The sequence below is a fragment of the Halichoerus grypus genome, chromosome 6 (genome assembly GCF_964656455.1).
Source record: "Halichoerus grypus chromosome 6, mHalGry1.hap1.1, whole genome shotgun sequence".
NCBI lineage: Eukaryota > Metazoa > Chordata > Mammalia > Carnivora > Phocidae > Halichoerus > Halichoerus grypus.
The window spans coordinates 161,503,783-161,519,806 of NC_135717.1; the positions used below are offsets into that span (position 1 = coordinate 161,503,783).

General features: G+C 38.1%; 1 protein-coding gene across 2 annotated transcripts in view; it reads left to right on the plus strand.

Moving 5' to 3' along the window:
• TXNRD1 (thioredoxin reductase 1) overlaps positions 1 to 16,024 on the plus strand; it is a 117,253-nt gene that overhangs the window by 14,574 nt on the left and 86,655 nt on the right. Inside the window, exons 1-2 of one of the 2 annotated variants that reach the window (XM_036103475.2) lie at positions 9,631 to 9,765; positions 14,975 to 15,035. In XM_036103475.2, coding sequence (XP_035959368.2) covers positions 15,000 to 15,035 — 36 coding nt within the window. In that variant the 5' untranslated portion in view covers positions 9,631 to 9,765; positions 14,975 to 14,999. Of the gene's footprint in view, positions 1 to 9,630; positions 9,766 to 14,974; positions 15,036 to 16,024 lie in introns of those variants that run through there. The other variant, XM_078076497.1, reaches the window with a different exon arrangement.

The following is a 16,024-nucleotide window of genomic DNA, read 5'->3' on the forward strand; positions in this document are numbered from 1 at the left end:
TATGGTAGATTACATTGATTGAATTTTGAATATTGGACCAGCCTTGTATCCCCAGGATAAACACCATTAGCTCATGATGTATTATTATTTTTTTATATATTGCTGGAGTTAATTTGCCATTATTTTGTTGAGGAATTTCATATCTTTGTTTATGAGGGATATTGGTCAATAGTTTTATTATCTTTTAATATCCTTGTCTAGTTTGGGTATCAGGGTAATACTGGCCTCATAAAATGAGCTGGAAAATAATCCTTCCTCCTGTATTTTCTGGACAAGACTGTGTAGATTGGTAGAGTATCTTTTATTAATTTTTTTCTCCTCCTGGTATTCTTTGTGTGTGATGTGTGTGATGTGTGATGTGAAAATGTTGCTGAATCAGAGGGACTTCTAATCAGAGGGACTTCTAAATACATCTGCTTTCTATAGTTTTCTCTTAAGCCCTGGGGTTAGAATAAATCTGTTTAAATAGAATGCCACCTTATCTTTTGTTTCTAAACCTTTTTGAGGGAATTGGAAAGATTGAGACAGTTTTTTCAAAACCCTAGTGTTGGTCACATTGGCTGGACATTTTAATGTACTATGATTACTCCATTCATTGGCTAGTCTTAACACTCATTAGGTAACATAAAGAATATGAAAAATGCAAAATATTTTCTGTATAAATGTTTGAAGCATGTTTATTGAAATTATGAGAATTAATGGTCTAGTGTAGTTGAGAGCTTTTTAGCTAGCTCTTAAGTGGTATTTAGTAGGGGAGTGTGTGTGTATGTGTGTGTGTGTGTGTGTGTGTGTGTGTGTGCGGGTGCGTGTATGTACATGCGTGTGAGGGATCAGTGGTGTCATTTTCCACAGATTCTTTTTTAAGTGTTTTTTTTTAAATATTTTTATTTATTTATTTGAGAGAGAGAATGAGAGAGAGAGAGCATGAGAGGGGGGATTTCCACAGATTCTTTTTATATTTTAGTGGCTATAATTCAGGTTTTATAGTGGGTATGTTATACAATCAAAGGTCACATCTACATTTTTTCCCATGTAGATGCTTTGTGTTCACAAAGGGCATATTTGCAGAAGTTTTGTATGTATCTAGACCAACTCATATCACAGCTGAAGAAATTAAAATCCAGAGGGCATTATTAAATCAAAGATATATCTCCCAAGTCATTGAAAGTCATTTTTTGAAGGACATACTAAGGAAGACTTCTCAATTCTATTCTTTCATGTAACATCTTTTATGTTTTTATGCTTCTGATTTTAAAAAACTTCTATAGTATTTCCTTTAAAATGATTTTCTTATTAATAGCATCAATATGAAATTTAACAGCTAGGTGAAAGGAAGTTGGATTTTCTTCTTCTTCCATTTGGTCCTTCAGTAAGCCTTCTAAGGTCACTGTAGTAGATCCTAACCCTGACAGGATAATCTTTGGGCTGAGTGACCCAGTAAATAACACTAACCTTACTCCCACTCCCTTGCACCCCCACAAGAAGAGTCAGTTTCCAGTGACAACACATTTGAGCTTCTGGCATATTTTCTCCTACCATAAATCAGTCATTTGGAGAAGAGATACTTCCTTTCAAATGTGTATTCTCAGGCTCATATAGCTACCAAATCCTAGACATGGCATATAATCACATTAGCATACAACTGTGGGGTAAGGCAAGTGGGAAATTCCTAGTAGGTAGGACCTTCAGCACAACCCAGGTTTAATTTTAACCTTCCAATGAGACTCCTCTGAAGGAGATAAAGAAGAAGAGCTATAATCAGGATGTTGTAGGCCTGTTTGTAGCAGCTTGCCTGGAACATAGTAAGTACTTTACATGACAAGTTCTTTGTGAGAACTAAAAATCCCTTTGTGGCTTAAAACATCCTAGTGTTTTAATTTGGCAAATAAATACTACTAAAAACTAAGATATATTTATTATATTCAGCATCAGAGAAGTCACCATCATGTCCTATGAAGGAGTCTTTAGTCTTCCTTCTTATGTTGTTTTATTTTTCTAGCATGTCTCATACCCTGCAGACTTTAAAAAGCACACATAATTATCTTGTCTTCTCGCTTTATAGATCATGTCATGCTTCCTCATTAAAGCTTCCCCACTCTTAGGTTTTTTATGGAATAACTTGTTATTTCATGGAGTCTTATTAGACCCGAGTGTAATAATATTCTGTGTGCCGTGTGGGTTGAATAAAATACTATTAATATTGTTAATTTGTTAAAAGAAATCTAAAAGTAGTGGTGTGTTTGCAAAACTCTTGAGCCGAATAAAAAGCTTAATATAGGATTTGCAGAAAACCTAGATTTCTTCTGACGTCTTATCGTCCAGATGCTTTTAACTGCAGGCAATGGGGTAAAAACATGCATGTGACATCTACAAACCAGAAAGTGATGACAGTGGGCAGAGTGGAGTGCTATAAAAATTTTATCATCACATTTGAAGTGATCATATTGCTTATTAATGGCAGAAATTCAAGTTCTAACAAGTGGCAGTTTTAGTCTGTGTTTCACTTTGCCATTTTGCTTTCTTTTGCTGGGCTCCTCTTTGCTTTCCCCCTTGTTTCTCTGCTCTGAAATTTATGAGCCACTTCTCTCATCTTTTGACAGCCTTGACCTGGTGCTCTCAGAAGTCTAAGCAGTCAACTCTAATAATGATCTGCTGCTGGTTTTCTGTCCTTGTGACCACACCATAGAAAGGCAGGCCTCTGGAGCCTCATGCAATGTGTGAGGATCAAGAAAGGAGGGGAATGTTGAATCTGTTCTTTAGTTGGAGTCAAGCCACCTAACTCCTTCTTCTTCTCCTACCCCTCCTCCCCCCACCTTCTTCTTCTACTTCTTCTGGCTACGTTTAATTTAAGTGGCATGGAATTAGAACTAACAACAACAATAAAAGCAATTAAAAAAAGTTTTTTAAGAGAGGCCTAGATTGAAGGACTGCCCCATTCTAATTAGTTTTGGGGGCTTTGGATGAGAAGCCAAGTTGTGTTTACTTTATTTAGTTTTAAGAGAAGAATATTATTTTTCAGTCCTAAATAAAAAAATTTAGCTCCTATGAAAACTCTACTTTTCATGTTTTCTTTCTTTCAAATTTTTCAAAATGTCAAGGTTGGTGGTTTTCCAACTTTTGGTCTTAGTACCCCTTCACATTGTTAAGGATGCCAACAGTGAAAAAGGCAAATATATCTTATTATTATGAAAATAGTTTTGAGCTCAGGGATTCCAGACGTGTGCCTACCACATCTTGAGGGCCACTGGTCTAGGAGGTGTTTATGTTGCCTGAACAAAGGAAATCAATAAATCAGTCCCAGAGATTCCTTATTAGCTACAGATTGATGTACCCAAAGTGGGCTGCCTTTCAACTTCCTGAATTTTTCATACTTAAGCCATCCATGTGCAGAGACATGACTGAAGATGATGGAATGAAGACAAATGAGCCAGACTTTTCCCACAAATCTGAACAGGAATATACTATTATGGGCTCTGTAGAAGAGCTTTGAAGGCTATTATTCCAGCAATTCTAGCAATTCCCCCAGTCAACAGAAAGGTTGAAAGACTAATATAATGAATACCGCTATTCTCTTCTTAAGATTCACATTTTGCTACATTTGTTTTATTTTTCTTCCTTACATCCCCTTTTCTCTCCCAGTCAGTCTTTCTCTCTCTCTATACACACACACACACACTCTCTCTCTCTCTCTTACTTTTATCCTGAACCATTTGAAATAAGTTACAGACATCATGACTTTCAGCCATAAGAATTTCGGCATGTGTCTCCTAAGAACAAGTACTTTTCCATGTAAACCAGGTGGACTTAACACAGTAATAACATCCTATGTAAGTTCATATGAAAATTTACTCAGTTGTGGGGTACCTGGCTGGCTCAGTCCATGGAGCATGTGACTCTTGATCTTGGGATTGTGAGTTGGAGCCTCTAATTAAAGATCATATATTGCAATTTGTGGCCAATTATTATGTCTTGCAAAAAAATTTTTTTTTAAGTTTGAGAAATATAAGAAAGGAAAAGTCATGCATAATTCTATCGTGCCATATTGCATATCCCTTTTCAGGATTCCTATATGCAAAGTTTCACGTAATTATAAAACTATGGTACATAGGATTTGGTATTCTGTTTCTTTGCAATTAACATTATGTCAAACCATTTCCATATTGTTTTTTTTCTTTTTTCCACATTGTTTTGAATCTTGCATAGTATAGAACCATTAAAATTACTGAAGAACAAGAAAATTATTGTCCAACAAGAAAAATGTTGGACATGTGTTGTTTTCCAATTTTTTACTATAACCAATGATCCTGTGTTGGTAATATGTAGATAAAAAGAGTGGACTGAGGGCGCCTGGGTGGCTCAGTCGGTTAAGCCTCTGCCTTCAGCTCAGGTCATGATCTCAGGGTCTTGGGATCAAGCCCCACATAGGGCTCCCTGCTCAGTGGGGAGTCTGCTTCTCCCTCTCCCTCTGCCCCTCCCCGCTTGTGTTCTCTCTCTGTCAAAAATAAATATATAAAATCTAAAAAAAAATAAAAGAGTGGATTGAGGATGGGAATAGAAAGGGGTGAAGGAGGCTGGAGAGTAGGAATACAATCTGTTTGCAATTTAGCCTTTGGAGAGAGAAAGGTAGCAGAGATAAGATATAACTTTGTCCCTGCCTTAGAAAGGTGATGGACATGTTCAAGAGGTAGAGAATGGAGAATGTTGATAGGTCAGTGGCCTATTTTGTTCTGCTGGATTTCACAGGAACTTAACATGATTGTTCCTAAAACTATAGAACTCATGTTGAAAAGAGATTTGGAAATTTTCCCATTAACTACATGATGCTAATTGTATTAATAAAAATTACTAAAAGTTTTTCCTATGAGACAATGAAGAGATGAGGGTCATTGTTATGAATATAATGTTTTCATTAGTTTAAATTTTTTGTTTTTAAGATAAATTCCTATAAGAATCCTTGGTTAAAAGGTATGGCTATTTCATCGGTTTTTGATCCACACTGTCAAATTGTTTTCAAAAAGAATAGTAACAGCTTATATTATATACCCTCTTATGTTCATGGACTTGCTTCAATGTACATTGACCAGCACTGGGAGTTTCCATTTTTATTTTTTTTTAAAGATTTTATTTATTTATTTGACAGAGAGACAGAGACAGAGATAGTGAGGGAGGGAACAGAAGCAGGGGGAGCGGGAGAGGGAGAAGCAGGCTCCCCGCTGAACAGGGAGCCCGATGTGGGACTTGATCCCAGAACCCTGGGATCATGACCTGAGCCGAAGGCAGATGCTTAACGACTGACCCACCCAGGTGCCCCTCCATTTTTAATATATAAGAAATGATACTTCATTGCTTTAATCTGCATTTCTGATTTTGAAAGAAAAGTAAAAAGACATTTTGTTCTAGGTTTGCTCTTTTCTTTCTAATGAATTGGTTGCTCCTGTTCTTTATTCACTTCATCATTTGTGGTCCTGCTGTTTCTTTACCAATTTTCTTGAGTTCTTTTTGTTCTTTTTTTCTTTTATTATGTAGGTATTTTCTCTAGGCTGCTCTTTTGCTTTAAAAAAATTGTTATTATTATTACTATTATTTTGCAGTATAGTCTGTTGCTCTTTTCCTTTGTATTTATTTCTAAGTTTAGGAAGTTATCACCTCATTAGAGATCTGGTAATGATTCTATTTAACATGCTTTGTTATATAGTAAGAGATAAGGGAAAAAACTTTTTTCCAAATTATCAAGCCATCATTACCATGCTATTTTAATTTTTTTTTTTTTTTTTTTTTTTTTTTAGAGAGAGACGGGGGTGGGGCAGAGGGAGAGGGAGAGAGAGAATCCCAAGTAGCCTTCATGCCCAGTGTGGAGCCTGACACAGGGCTCAATCTCATGACCCTGAGATCATGACCTGAGCTGAAATCAAGAGTAGGACACTTAACCGACTAAGCCACCCTGGCGCCCCATTACCATACTATTTTAAAAAATACATTTTTTCTTTATTGCTTTGTGCTGTCTTTTTATCATAAATTATTCTATATTTGTCTATTTCCTGGCTATCCATTCTCTTTCATTGATGTGCCTAATTTTTATGAGTGTTAAGTATGGAGCACTTTTATTATTAACTTTTGGTTTGAGTTTTTACAAGTGGATAGTAGGTATTTTATTGATCCAAATATTAGGAACTGATCTTAGGCATAAGAGTTGGGGCAAAATAAAGAAACTCATAATTACAACTTTATCTGAGTTTTTCTAACCACATGGTTGTGTGCTGTTCTTGCCACATTTACTTAATATATTTCTTTGAATGCTGATTCAAATTTTATTTCAAAATGAGGGGAAACATTTAAAAATAAAATTTGCCTTTTTTGTTAGAGGTAGAGTTTAAGGAAAAATGCTAATGATTTTGATTAGTTGGGCAATCTCTTATCTATCTATTCATTTGTTTATTTTATGTTTATTTTGGGTGAACAGTCTCTCCCCAGTAATACTGCAGCTCTTTTTGATTGAAGAGGATATCCCTTTCCCTGTGATGGCCTTGATTTCTGTGTTCTGTGTACTGGCAGGTATCTGAGCTGAATAGGTGGTTGGTGACCTTAGCATAGGTGTTATGTAAGGAATTGTCACCTTCCTTTAGAGTGAGCGTCCCGTGGAGTCAGAGGAGTCAGTAAGGCATAATGGAATCAAGAGGCGTGTGTGCTAGCCCTGACTCTGACACCAATTAATTACTGTCTGGGGCTCAGTTTCCTCATTAGTTGAATGAATAGGTTGGCCTACTGACCCCCAGTGTTTTTCCCGTGCTGACATTCTGTGATTCTCTTTCCACGAGATGTTACCACTAAGAATCCTCATTTCCATGTTGCCTTCTAAAATAAGCAACATGGAAAAGAGAATATGAAAACCAGAGTTTAATTAAAATATTTTGAAGTGTCATTGGTGAGGCTGGAGGGCATTGGTGCAGCTTATGGATGGCAGATATGAAAGGTCTGGTCTAGAATGTTCTGCAACAAGTACCAAGCCCCATTGCTCTTTTGGGATCCTATAATTAATTGGCATAGATTTTAATTTTTCTTTCAGAAGCACCCATTCTTCATATTAGATATGGGGATTTCTATATCCCTTTTTACTTTATATTTTGGGTATTAGTAATATTTGATTGTTTGGTATATAAAAAAACAGTCACTTAGGTTTTGACACTGTCTTAACCATATATAATAGGGGTTATTTTTTAAAAAAATTGTAATTAACTAGCTTTAAAAAAAACTTTTATAGGGCCACCTGGGTGGCTCAGTTGGTTAAGCGTCTGCCTTCGGTTCAGGTCATGATCCCAGGGTCCTGGGATCGAGCCCTGAGTCTGGCTCCCCACTCAGCGAGGAGCCTGCTTCTCCCTCTCCCTCTGCTGCTCCCGCTGCTTGTGCTCTCGTTCTCTCTCTCAAAATAAAATAAATTTAAAAGAATTAATAAAAAAAATAATTCTTACAACTCAGCAATAAAAAGACAAATAATCCAATTAGAAAATGCAGAATCTGAACAGACATTTCTCCAAAGAAGATATATATACAAATAATCAATAAGCACATGAAAAGTTGCTCAGCATTACTAGCCATCAGCAAAATGCACATCAAACTACAATGAGACGCATTTCACATCCACTAGGATGGCTAGAACCCAAAAGCAGATCATAAGTGTTGGCAAGGATGTGGAGAAATTGGGGCCCTCATACACTGCTGGTAGGAATGCTGATGCTTTGGAAAACAGTTTGGTGGTTCCTCAAAAGATTTAACATTACCCAATTCTACTCCTAGGTATTTACTCAAAAGAATTAAAAACAGGTATTCAAAACAAAAACCTGTGCACACATGTTCATAGCAGCTCTGTTCACAATAGCCAAAAAGTGGAAGCAGCCCAAATACGGAAACAACCCAAATGTCCATCAATGGATGAATAGATTTAAAAATGTGGTATATTCATACAATGAAATATTATCTGGTCATAGAATAGAAATGAAGCACTGATACATGCTACAGCACAGATGAACCTTAACAAATATAATGCTAAGTGAAAGAACTCAGTTACAAAAGACTACATATTGTATGACTCCATAGAGTAGAGTAGTGGTTGTCTAGAGGTAGGGAAGGGGGAAGGGCTGGCTGGAGGAAAATAGGGAACAACTAATGGCTACAGGGCTTCTTTGCAGGGTGATGAAAATGTTCTCAAGTTGATTGTGATGATGGTTGCACAACTTTGACTAAAAACCGTTGAACTGTATACTTTCCGTTGGGGAATTCTTAAAAAAAAAAAAAGATTTTATTTATTTATTTATTTGAGGGAGAGAGAGAGAGAACACAAGCAGGGGGAGTAGCAAAGGGTGAAAGGGAAGCAGGCTCCCCGTGGAGCAGGGAGCCTGACACCGGGGCTCAATCCCAGGACCCCAGGGTCATGACCTGAGTCGAAGGCAGACGCTTAACTGACTGAGCCACCCAGGTGCCCCTCCATTGGTGAATTCTATGATATATGAGTTATATGTCAGTAAAGCTGTTTTTAAAAACAGTGTGGGTTCTAGAGAATTATAATGTACATTTGAATTCCAGTTCCATCACTTACTGTAAGCTGTGCAACCATGGGGAAGTTGCTTAACCTCTCTGAGTCTGTTTCCTTATTTGCAAAATAGGGATGATGGTAGCAGTGTTTATATAATGATATCCTTGTAAAGATTAAATGAGATGATGCATACAAATATGAACTCCCTGTCTAGTTCTGTCATTAATATCAACTATGAAGATGATGAGGAGACTGAGAAAGAATGGGTAGGTCTTAGACAAGCAGAAATGAGAGGAAATAACTTATGGAGTAGGTAGTAAGGGTAGGATTGAGCTTGCTTTGTTTGTGGCCCTGGAGAAGAGAGCTTGTTGAAAATATTTACAAGCCAGAGGTAGCAATCTCTCAGTGGTTTTGGCTGATGGTGATGCTCAGGATGATAGTGGTGTCATGTGGGGTAACATATCACGAAGCTGGGTCACATTTGTTATGGTGCCAGACTGGGCTGCAGAAAAATCCTGGAGAGGAAAACAGAGAATCTGAAGAAAGTTGTTTTTTTAAATCTTGCCGTGCTGTGGCCTGAAGCCTGTGTCTGCTTATCCAGACGTTAACTGGAGAAAAAGAAGGAAGCCTTGGCTTGAGTTGCCCAATCTTGTGGCTCTGAGCAGGGTTGTGTGAGAAAGGGACGTAATCTCTGATCTTTGGCCCCTCTACATTTAAACCATGGGTAGGGTGGGGCTGAGGTAATATGTGGCCCTCAGTGTCAGAACCTGTGACTTAGTCTCCTACCTCAGGGAGGTTCAGTCTCCTGCTATCATTTGTCAGGGGCCCCTGAGAACTAATCTCGAATGTAGCAAAAACGAATTGGAAATATGCAGTGAGTTGCCAGGAGTCTGCAGTCAGATGACAGAATTTAATGTGTAATCCATGTTTGAGCCCTTCCTCAGACTCCTTATTTTTGTGGTTGGGACTAAAATTGTAAGGCTTGCTGAGTGAATCTAATATTAGGAAATGCATCATCATGTTTTCCTTTCTGATAATTACCGTCTTTGCTTCCATTACTTCTAGCTAAGGATCATCTCCCTAGTCAACCTTTGCCAGAAAACCCAGCCACTGGTGTGAGTGGCCCCTCAGGGCCCAGCAGCCCAAGCATCTTGGACCCCAGAGCCCGGCTTAGGGCCTATATAGACAGCCACCCTGTAGTCATCTTCAGCAAGTCCACGTGCAAGCGCTGTGCAGAGGTAAGGCTTCAGCCTCCAGGAGCAGCAACACACTGTTGCCTTGAGAAAGTTGAGACATCTGAGTTCTGCTGTAAACAGTTGGATTTCACCTGAGGAAGGGGTTTGGTGTGGGTGTAAGTTGCTTCAGAGTTCTTGGAGAGCGATGCTTTGAGAACAAAATGTTGCTTGAGTAATCTCCTGAGCTTTTGCAAAATACTAGATGTTTTCTCAAGGTCAGGCAGATTTGGGGTGGGTGAGCTCCCAAACCAGGTGACTGGTTACTCTTTTAGGCATTTCTGTAGAGAATATTTTCTAAGGAGCTGTTACTTAAGGTACTCCTAAATTTTGATAAGTACCTCTTCATGCTCATTATGGGGAAAATGACTTCCCAAAGAATAAACTGTGCTTCCTACTTGGTTCTTAGTCTTAGATTATCTGAGAGAAAAGGGCAGTGATCACAGCCATGGGGAGGGTTGGTTTAGTCCACTGTGATTTAACCACAGAATGATGTCGAGAATTGAAAGACAAACCTGATCGGGTGCTTTATGGGAAGGTTGAGGATGTTTTAAATGTCACTGAAGCTTAGCTTTAAATTATACTCAGGATAGCTCTAGGACTAGACACAGTGGATTCTTAAGTCAACATAACTGGCCTTCTGTCAGGGTTCACCTGTAGGGTAATTTATTAAGTTTAATTTTCTCTTAGTTTGTCTATCTCTTGACTTCTTTTCCAGCTCTCAGAGAGGTTGACCTCAGAAACCTTTTATTCTGGAAGCCTTACACAGAGACAGGCTTCTTGGACTCCGTGTGTGTGTGTGTGTCTTCCCTTGTTCTAAATAAGGAAAAAGGAAAGGTGGGCAAGCAGTGGAAACACTGAAAGTAGGCAGAACCTTTCATATTTGTTTCTCACCCAACATAGTCTGCTTCATTGTCATCTGGGGCCTCATCCCTATTAAAGCCATTGTGGAGCCTTTTGCGCAGGACATCATGTTGGGAACAGGGTTGCAAAGAGGTAGGAGACAGAGTCCCATCCCTAGGGGGTTTAGTCAAACTGAGAAGGTAGACCTTGGGTTTAAAAAGAAAAATGATCTGGAGCACCTGGGTGGCTCAGTCGGTTAAGCATCCAATTCTTGATTTTGGTTCAGGTCATGATCTCTGGGTCCTGGGATGGAGCCCCAAGTTGAGCTCCACCCTCAGTGGGGAGTCTATTTCTTCCTCTCCCTCTGTCCCCTCCCCCCCCCCCCCCCCCGCTCATGCTCTCTTTGTCTCTCTCTCAAATAAATAAATAGAATCTTAAAAAAAAAGAAAAATGATCTAAGGTAACCGATGCTAAATTCTAAGTGATTAGCATAGGCAGTAAACATTAGAGAATTTGGAAGAGGGCTGTATATTAGAAATCTGCATAATTCCTGGCCTCTGGGAGCTTCATTATATAGCCCTAGTGGTCTTTTGAGGCTCTTCTCCCTTGTTAGTGTAATCTGTAAAATGAAGGGCTTGGACTAGTTGACTGTTGAGATTCCTTTTAGTTCTGAAATTATGGAGTTGTCTATAGTCTTTTCTGTTTCCAAATAATGGTGAGGAGCCTGAACTCTGAAGTCAGAGTTTGGACCTTGCTTTTGTGACTTATTAGCCATGTGATCTTGGTTAGGTTTTTTACCTGCTGTGTCTCAGTTTCCTCATCTGTAAAATGTGGGTAATAATACACCTATCTCATAAGTTTGTCATGAGGATCAAATTAGCTAATATTTGTAGAAGCCACAGAACATGCCTGGCACATAGTAAATGCTACATAATGTTTTTTATTTTATTTTATTTTTTTATTTTATTTTTTTATTTTTTTATTGTTATGTTAATCCCCATACATTACATCATTAGTTTTAGATATAGTGTTCCATGATTCATTGTTTGTGCATTACATAATGTTTTTTAAATGAAAGAACTACTTGCCCTTCCTATTTTCCTATCAGGACTTCACACCTTGGATGGTGATCTTCCTTCATCATTATTGAGCCTCAATTAAGTGGAAATCAACAAATATCTGACTCTATTCCCGGTATAGTTACTCCTATTATGAAGTGGCCGTTTTTTTCTAAACTAGCCTCTCCCTTCGAAACTATGCACATGGTGGTGTAATGGAAGGAACACCTGCAGTTAAAAGGGCTCAGTTCTCATTCTGTAAATCAGTTTCCTCAACAGTAAAGTTGGCAATGCCACCTTATCTACTATACTTGCTAACTACACAGCTTCATGATGAAAACCAAGTAATTTCAAATCCATGTGAAAGCACTTGGAAGCCTATAGTGTAGGCTTGTATTAGGAGCCACCACTGAGCGCCTACCATGTGCCAGGCAATGTCTGGTCACTCTCCTTATATTTTTTAAAAAAGATTTTATTTATTTATTTGAGAGAGAGATTGCATGCGTGCAAGTGTGAGGGGGGGAGGGCAGAGGGAGAGGGAGAGAGAGAATCTCAAGTAGGCTCGGCGCTGAGAATGGAGCCTGACATGGGGCTCCATCTCATGACCCTGAGATTATGACCTGAGCTGAAATCAAGAGTAGGACTCTTAACCAACTGAGCTACCCAGGTGCCCCAACATTACTAAAGAATTGGGAAATTGCAGTTTTGACTCTGCTGTAGTCCTGCAGTGAAGGAGGGCTAACGTGGTCAGGATTGCTGGGTTTCATTGCATGCTCCCTGCAATCTCGCATCTCTTTGACCTGTAGTTACTCTTATTTCTACTATCTTCTCCCTGAATTCTACTAACTTCTTCATTTCCTAACTCTCCTCCCTGACTCTAAAAAGACAAAGCCTTTTTTTTTTTCTCAATTAAATGTACTCTAGGAACAATGAACATTTCCTGTAAAATTTGTGGTAGGGGTTTGTATATTTATAGTATTAAAATGTATAGTAATTCTGGAAACTTTATTTAATGTCATTATCCGAATAGTTCCTGGGTATGCCAGGTCTTTTGGACAAGCATCCCTTGGTTTTACCTTGACAAATACCAGTTCCTTAGCTTTTCTGAATACATAATATATAAGCTGTTTTCAGATTTGTGCCAAATAAAATGGAAATTAACTTTCAATGTCTTTGGCTGTGAAGGATGATTTAGGTGTCTCTTTTTGTAAAAATAGTGATTTTCTTTTGTGAGGGTACAACTTATAGACTTGACTGCTCATGGTTTTTTAATTTTAATTTTTATTATTTTTAAAAATTACCTTGAAGTAGCATTTTCCCAGGTTATTTCCTTCAGTTTTGATCTTATCCTTTAACAGTTGTGATGTGAGTAAATCAGAATGGAGAAACTTCATTTTTATATCTGTACTTGGCCTGATGAATTTATATTTCTCTCTGGGATGAGTACTGTAATTTGCATTGACTCAAGTTGGGAAATGCCCACAAAGAAATGAACTTCTATGTAAGTTTCCTGATTGTTGCATAACACATTAAGGTGTGTGATTTGCCTGCATCCTGCTGTGAAGACTGGGTTTTAAAACGCAAAGATAACTTCCTACCTCTTCAGAAAATGTGATATTTGTTTCTTATGGATATTTCAATGGGAAATTACAAGTATGAAGTTGGAATTAGCAAATGATGTCTCGTAGCTTATCTATTGCCTGACACCCAGATCCACTGCCATTTCTCCGTAGTGTTTTTACAGGCAAAGTTGACCATCCTCTACTTTTATCAATTAGAATATTCTGGAAACCAGTGCTAATGATATTCAATACAGATCTTTAATCTTGTACTGTGGAGCAATGTGAAAATTTCATCAGAGCTAAAATAATCTACTAAAGAGTTTCTTGCCGAGGGGTCACGTGTACTCTGGAATCTAGAGCTGATATTTTCTACATTTCACATATTGTCAAATTTTGATACTTTTAGGAGCTGTTTTTAGGATTACTCTCTAAATCTGGAAAACTTGTTTTCTGTAACAAACTGCAAATGGTTTATTTCTAAAATTAAGTGGCTGAGGAAGCCTTAAGACTCCACGATTTTATATGTGTTTTAACTTTTTTATTTTTAGTCTTAGAAAATGAGCATTGGAATATGAATTGACTTTTGTCCAGATGGTCTCCCAGCTGTAGCTTTCCTTGCCCTTTCCTTAAAGTCCCTCTTTACTCACCCCATCACTCTTCAAAAAGATTCTTATCTTTTTAACTGTATGTTGCCAGGGGGAGCTGAATTCCTACCAGGGCACAGATACTGCCCCGAGGAGCATAAGAGGAGGGCCACTGAGGTTGTGTGAATAAACTTATTCTCCCATTTTTATCAAAATGTTATCTTTGGTCCTATACAATTGATAGAAATCTTTCAGCCTACTGTTTTAGTAGTTAAATTAGGATGGGATGAGAATACATTCTCTAGATTGTTAATTTCTGTGAACTCCAGGCCATAGTTCTGTCTGACCTTTTTCATTTTATTGTAGAAGCTGGAGATGGTTCTAAGCTGTCCTAAGGATTAATGACAGGCTATTATGTCTTATATATAAATATCATTTTAAAGCCTCTTTTATCAGTAATTTAAGTGTTATTTAGTGGCGCAAGTTTGGCAAAAATAACTCTTATCCTTCCAGTAAAATTTTTTTTACCATTATAATTTGTGTAATCTTGGGACACCTGGGTGGCTCAGGCGGTTAAGCGTCTGCCTTTGGCTCAGGTCGTGATCCGATGGTCTTGGGATCGAGTTCCACATCGGGCTCCTTGCTTAGGGGGGAGCGTGCTTCTCCCTCTGCCTGCTGCTTCCCCTGCTTGTGCTCTCTCTCTACAAATAAATAAATTAAATCTTAAAAAAAATAATTTGTGTAATCTTGAGCATATGACTTTTGTAATTGATTTGTTGGTTGAGGTTTACTCGGCTAAAAAATAAATAATATGTTAACTATTGTAGGATGTGGTTTTTTTCTTAGAGTTTCCACATATGTTTTGGAAATAGTACATATTCCAGTGCCTTTTAAAACATGGTTAATATTAAACCCATTTTATAGTGGGGTAGACGGAGTCACTAAACATGTAAAATGTATTTTATGAAGCTATATAGGTGAATCATTGAACATAGAGTGGAATCAACAGACTTCAAATACCCATTAAGTATCATTACTGTCGGCAGGGAGAGTCTTGTGGGTTGTATAAAAATGGGCTGGTAAGTTTGCAAAGGGGAAGCTGATTAAAGAGGAAAGTAAAAAGCTGGAGAGAAGGCTTTAAAAAAAATTCTCCCCCTTGTTTTTCCAGGTAAAGAAGTTATTTAAGTCGATGCATGTTCCTTATTTTTTGCTCGAACTTGATCAAGCAGGTAAGATTCTGCTTAATATGTAAATTATATCTGCTGACTGTAATTTTATTTAATCTACTTTGTTTGTTTTTTTATTTTTCTCCTTTGAGGGTTTTATTGTTTAGTGAGCTCTTTCCAGTGGATTCTTTTTTTTGACCATTTAGCTAGGCCATTCTCTGGGACTAATGATCATATTTGCCTTTAGTCATTATCTCATCAATAGCCTTGATAGGAGCTTCCTGTTGTTGAAATAATTCTTCCTATTAACCTGGAGTCTAGTTACAGGTACAGTATTTGCTGGTTTCATGGTAAGTTTAATATTTTTGCAAATTTGCCACCTTTCTGGTAAGTCATATCAAATAGTGTTTGAAAACAAAAGAGAAGAGGCTCAGCTAGCAAGATACGGTAATTGGGATAGAAAGCTCATTTCTGGGGTCAGGAGGAAGGAGGTAGTTGTGGGGCAGGAAACTCTTATTTGTCTTTAGAAGGCAGGTTCCCTAACACAGAGAGAGTCAGGTAATAGCTGCCACCTATTGAGGGCTGGTGCTTCCTAGGGACTGTGCTGGGCTTGTATGCAAAGCCCTTAAACCTCACATGAACTCTGCAAGGAACTTATCCCCATTTTACAGATGAGGAAATTGAGTTCCAGGAAAATCAAATAACTTCCCTAAGGTCATGTAAGTAGTGGATCTGTAGTCTGGACATGGGCTTGTTTAATTCCAAAGTCTGTGTTCTTCCTATAATACCATGCTGTCTGTCTCCCCTAGCATGAAAGCATGACCCTCTGTCAAGGAACATTCTTGCTCCAAACACTCCATAGTATATGGAAGGAAAGCCCAATAATTAAAATTTTACCTGGGCCAAAAAATAGCCCTTTTTTATTTTATTTTATTTTTTTTTAAAGATTTTATTTATTTATTTGACAGAGAGAGAGAGAACAAGTAGGCAGAGAGGCAGGCAGAGGGAGAGGGAGAAGCAGGCTCCCTGCCGAGCAGGGAGCCCAATGCGGG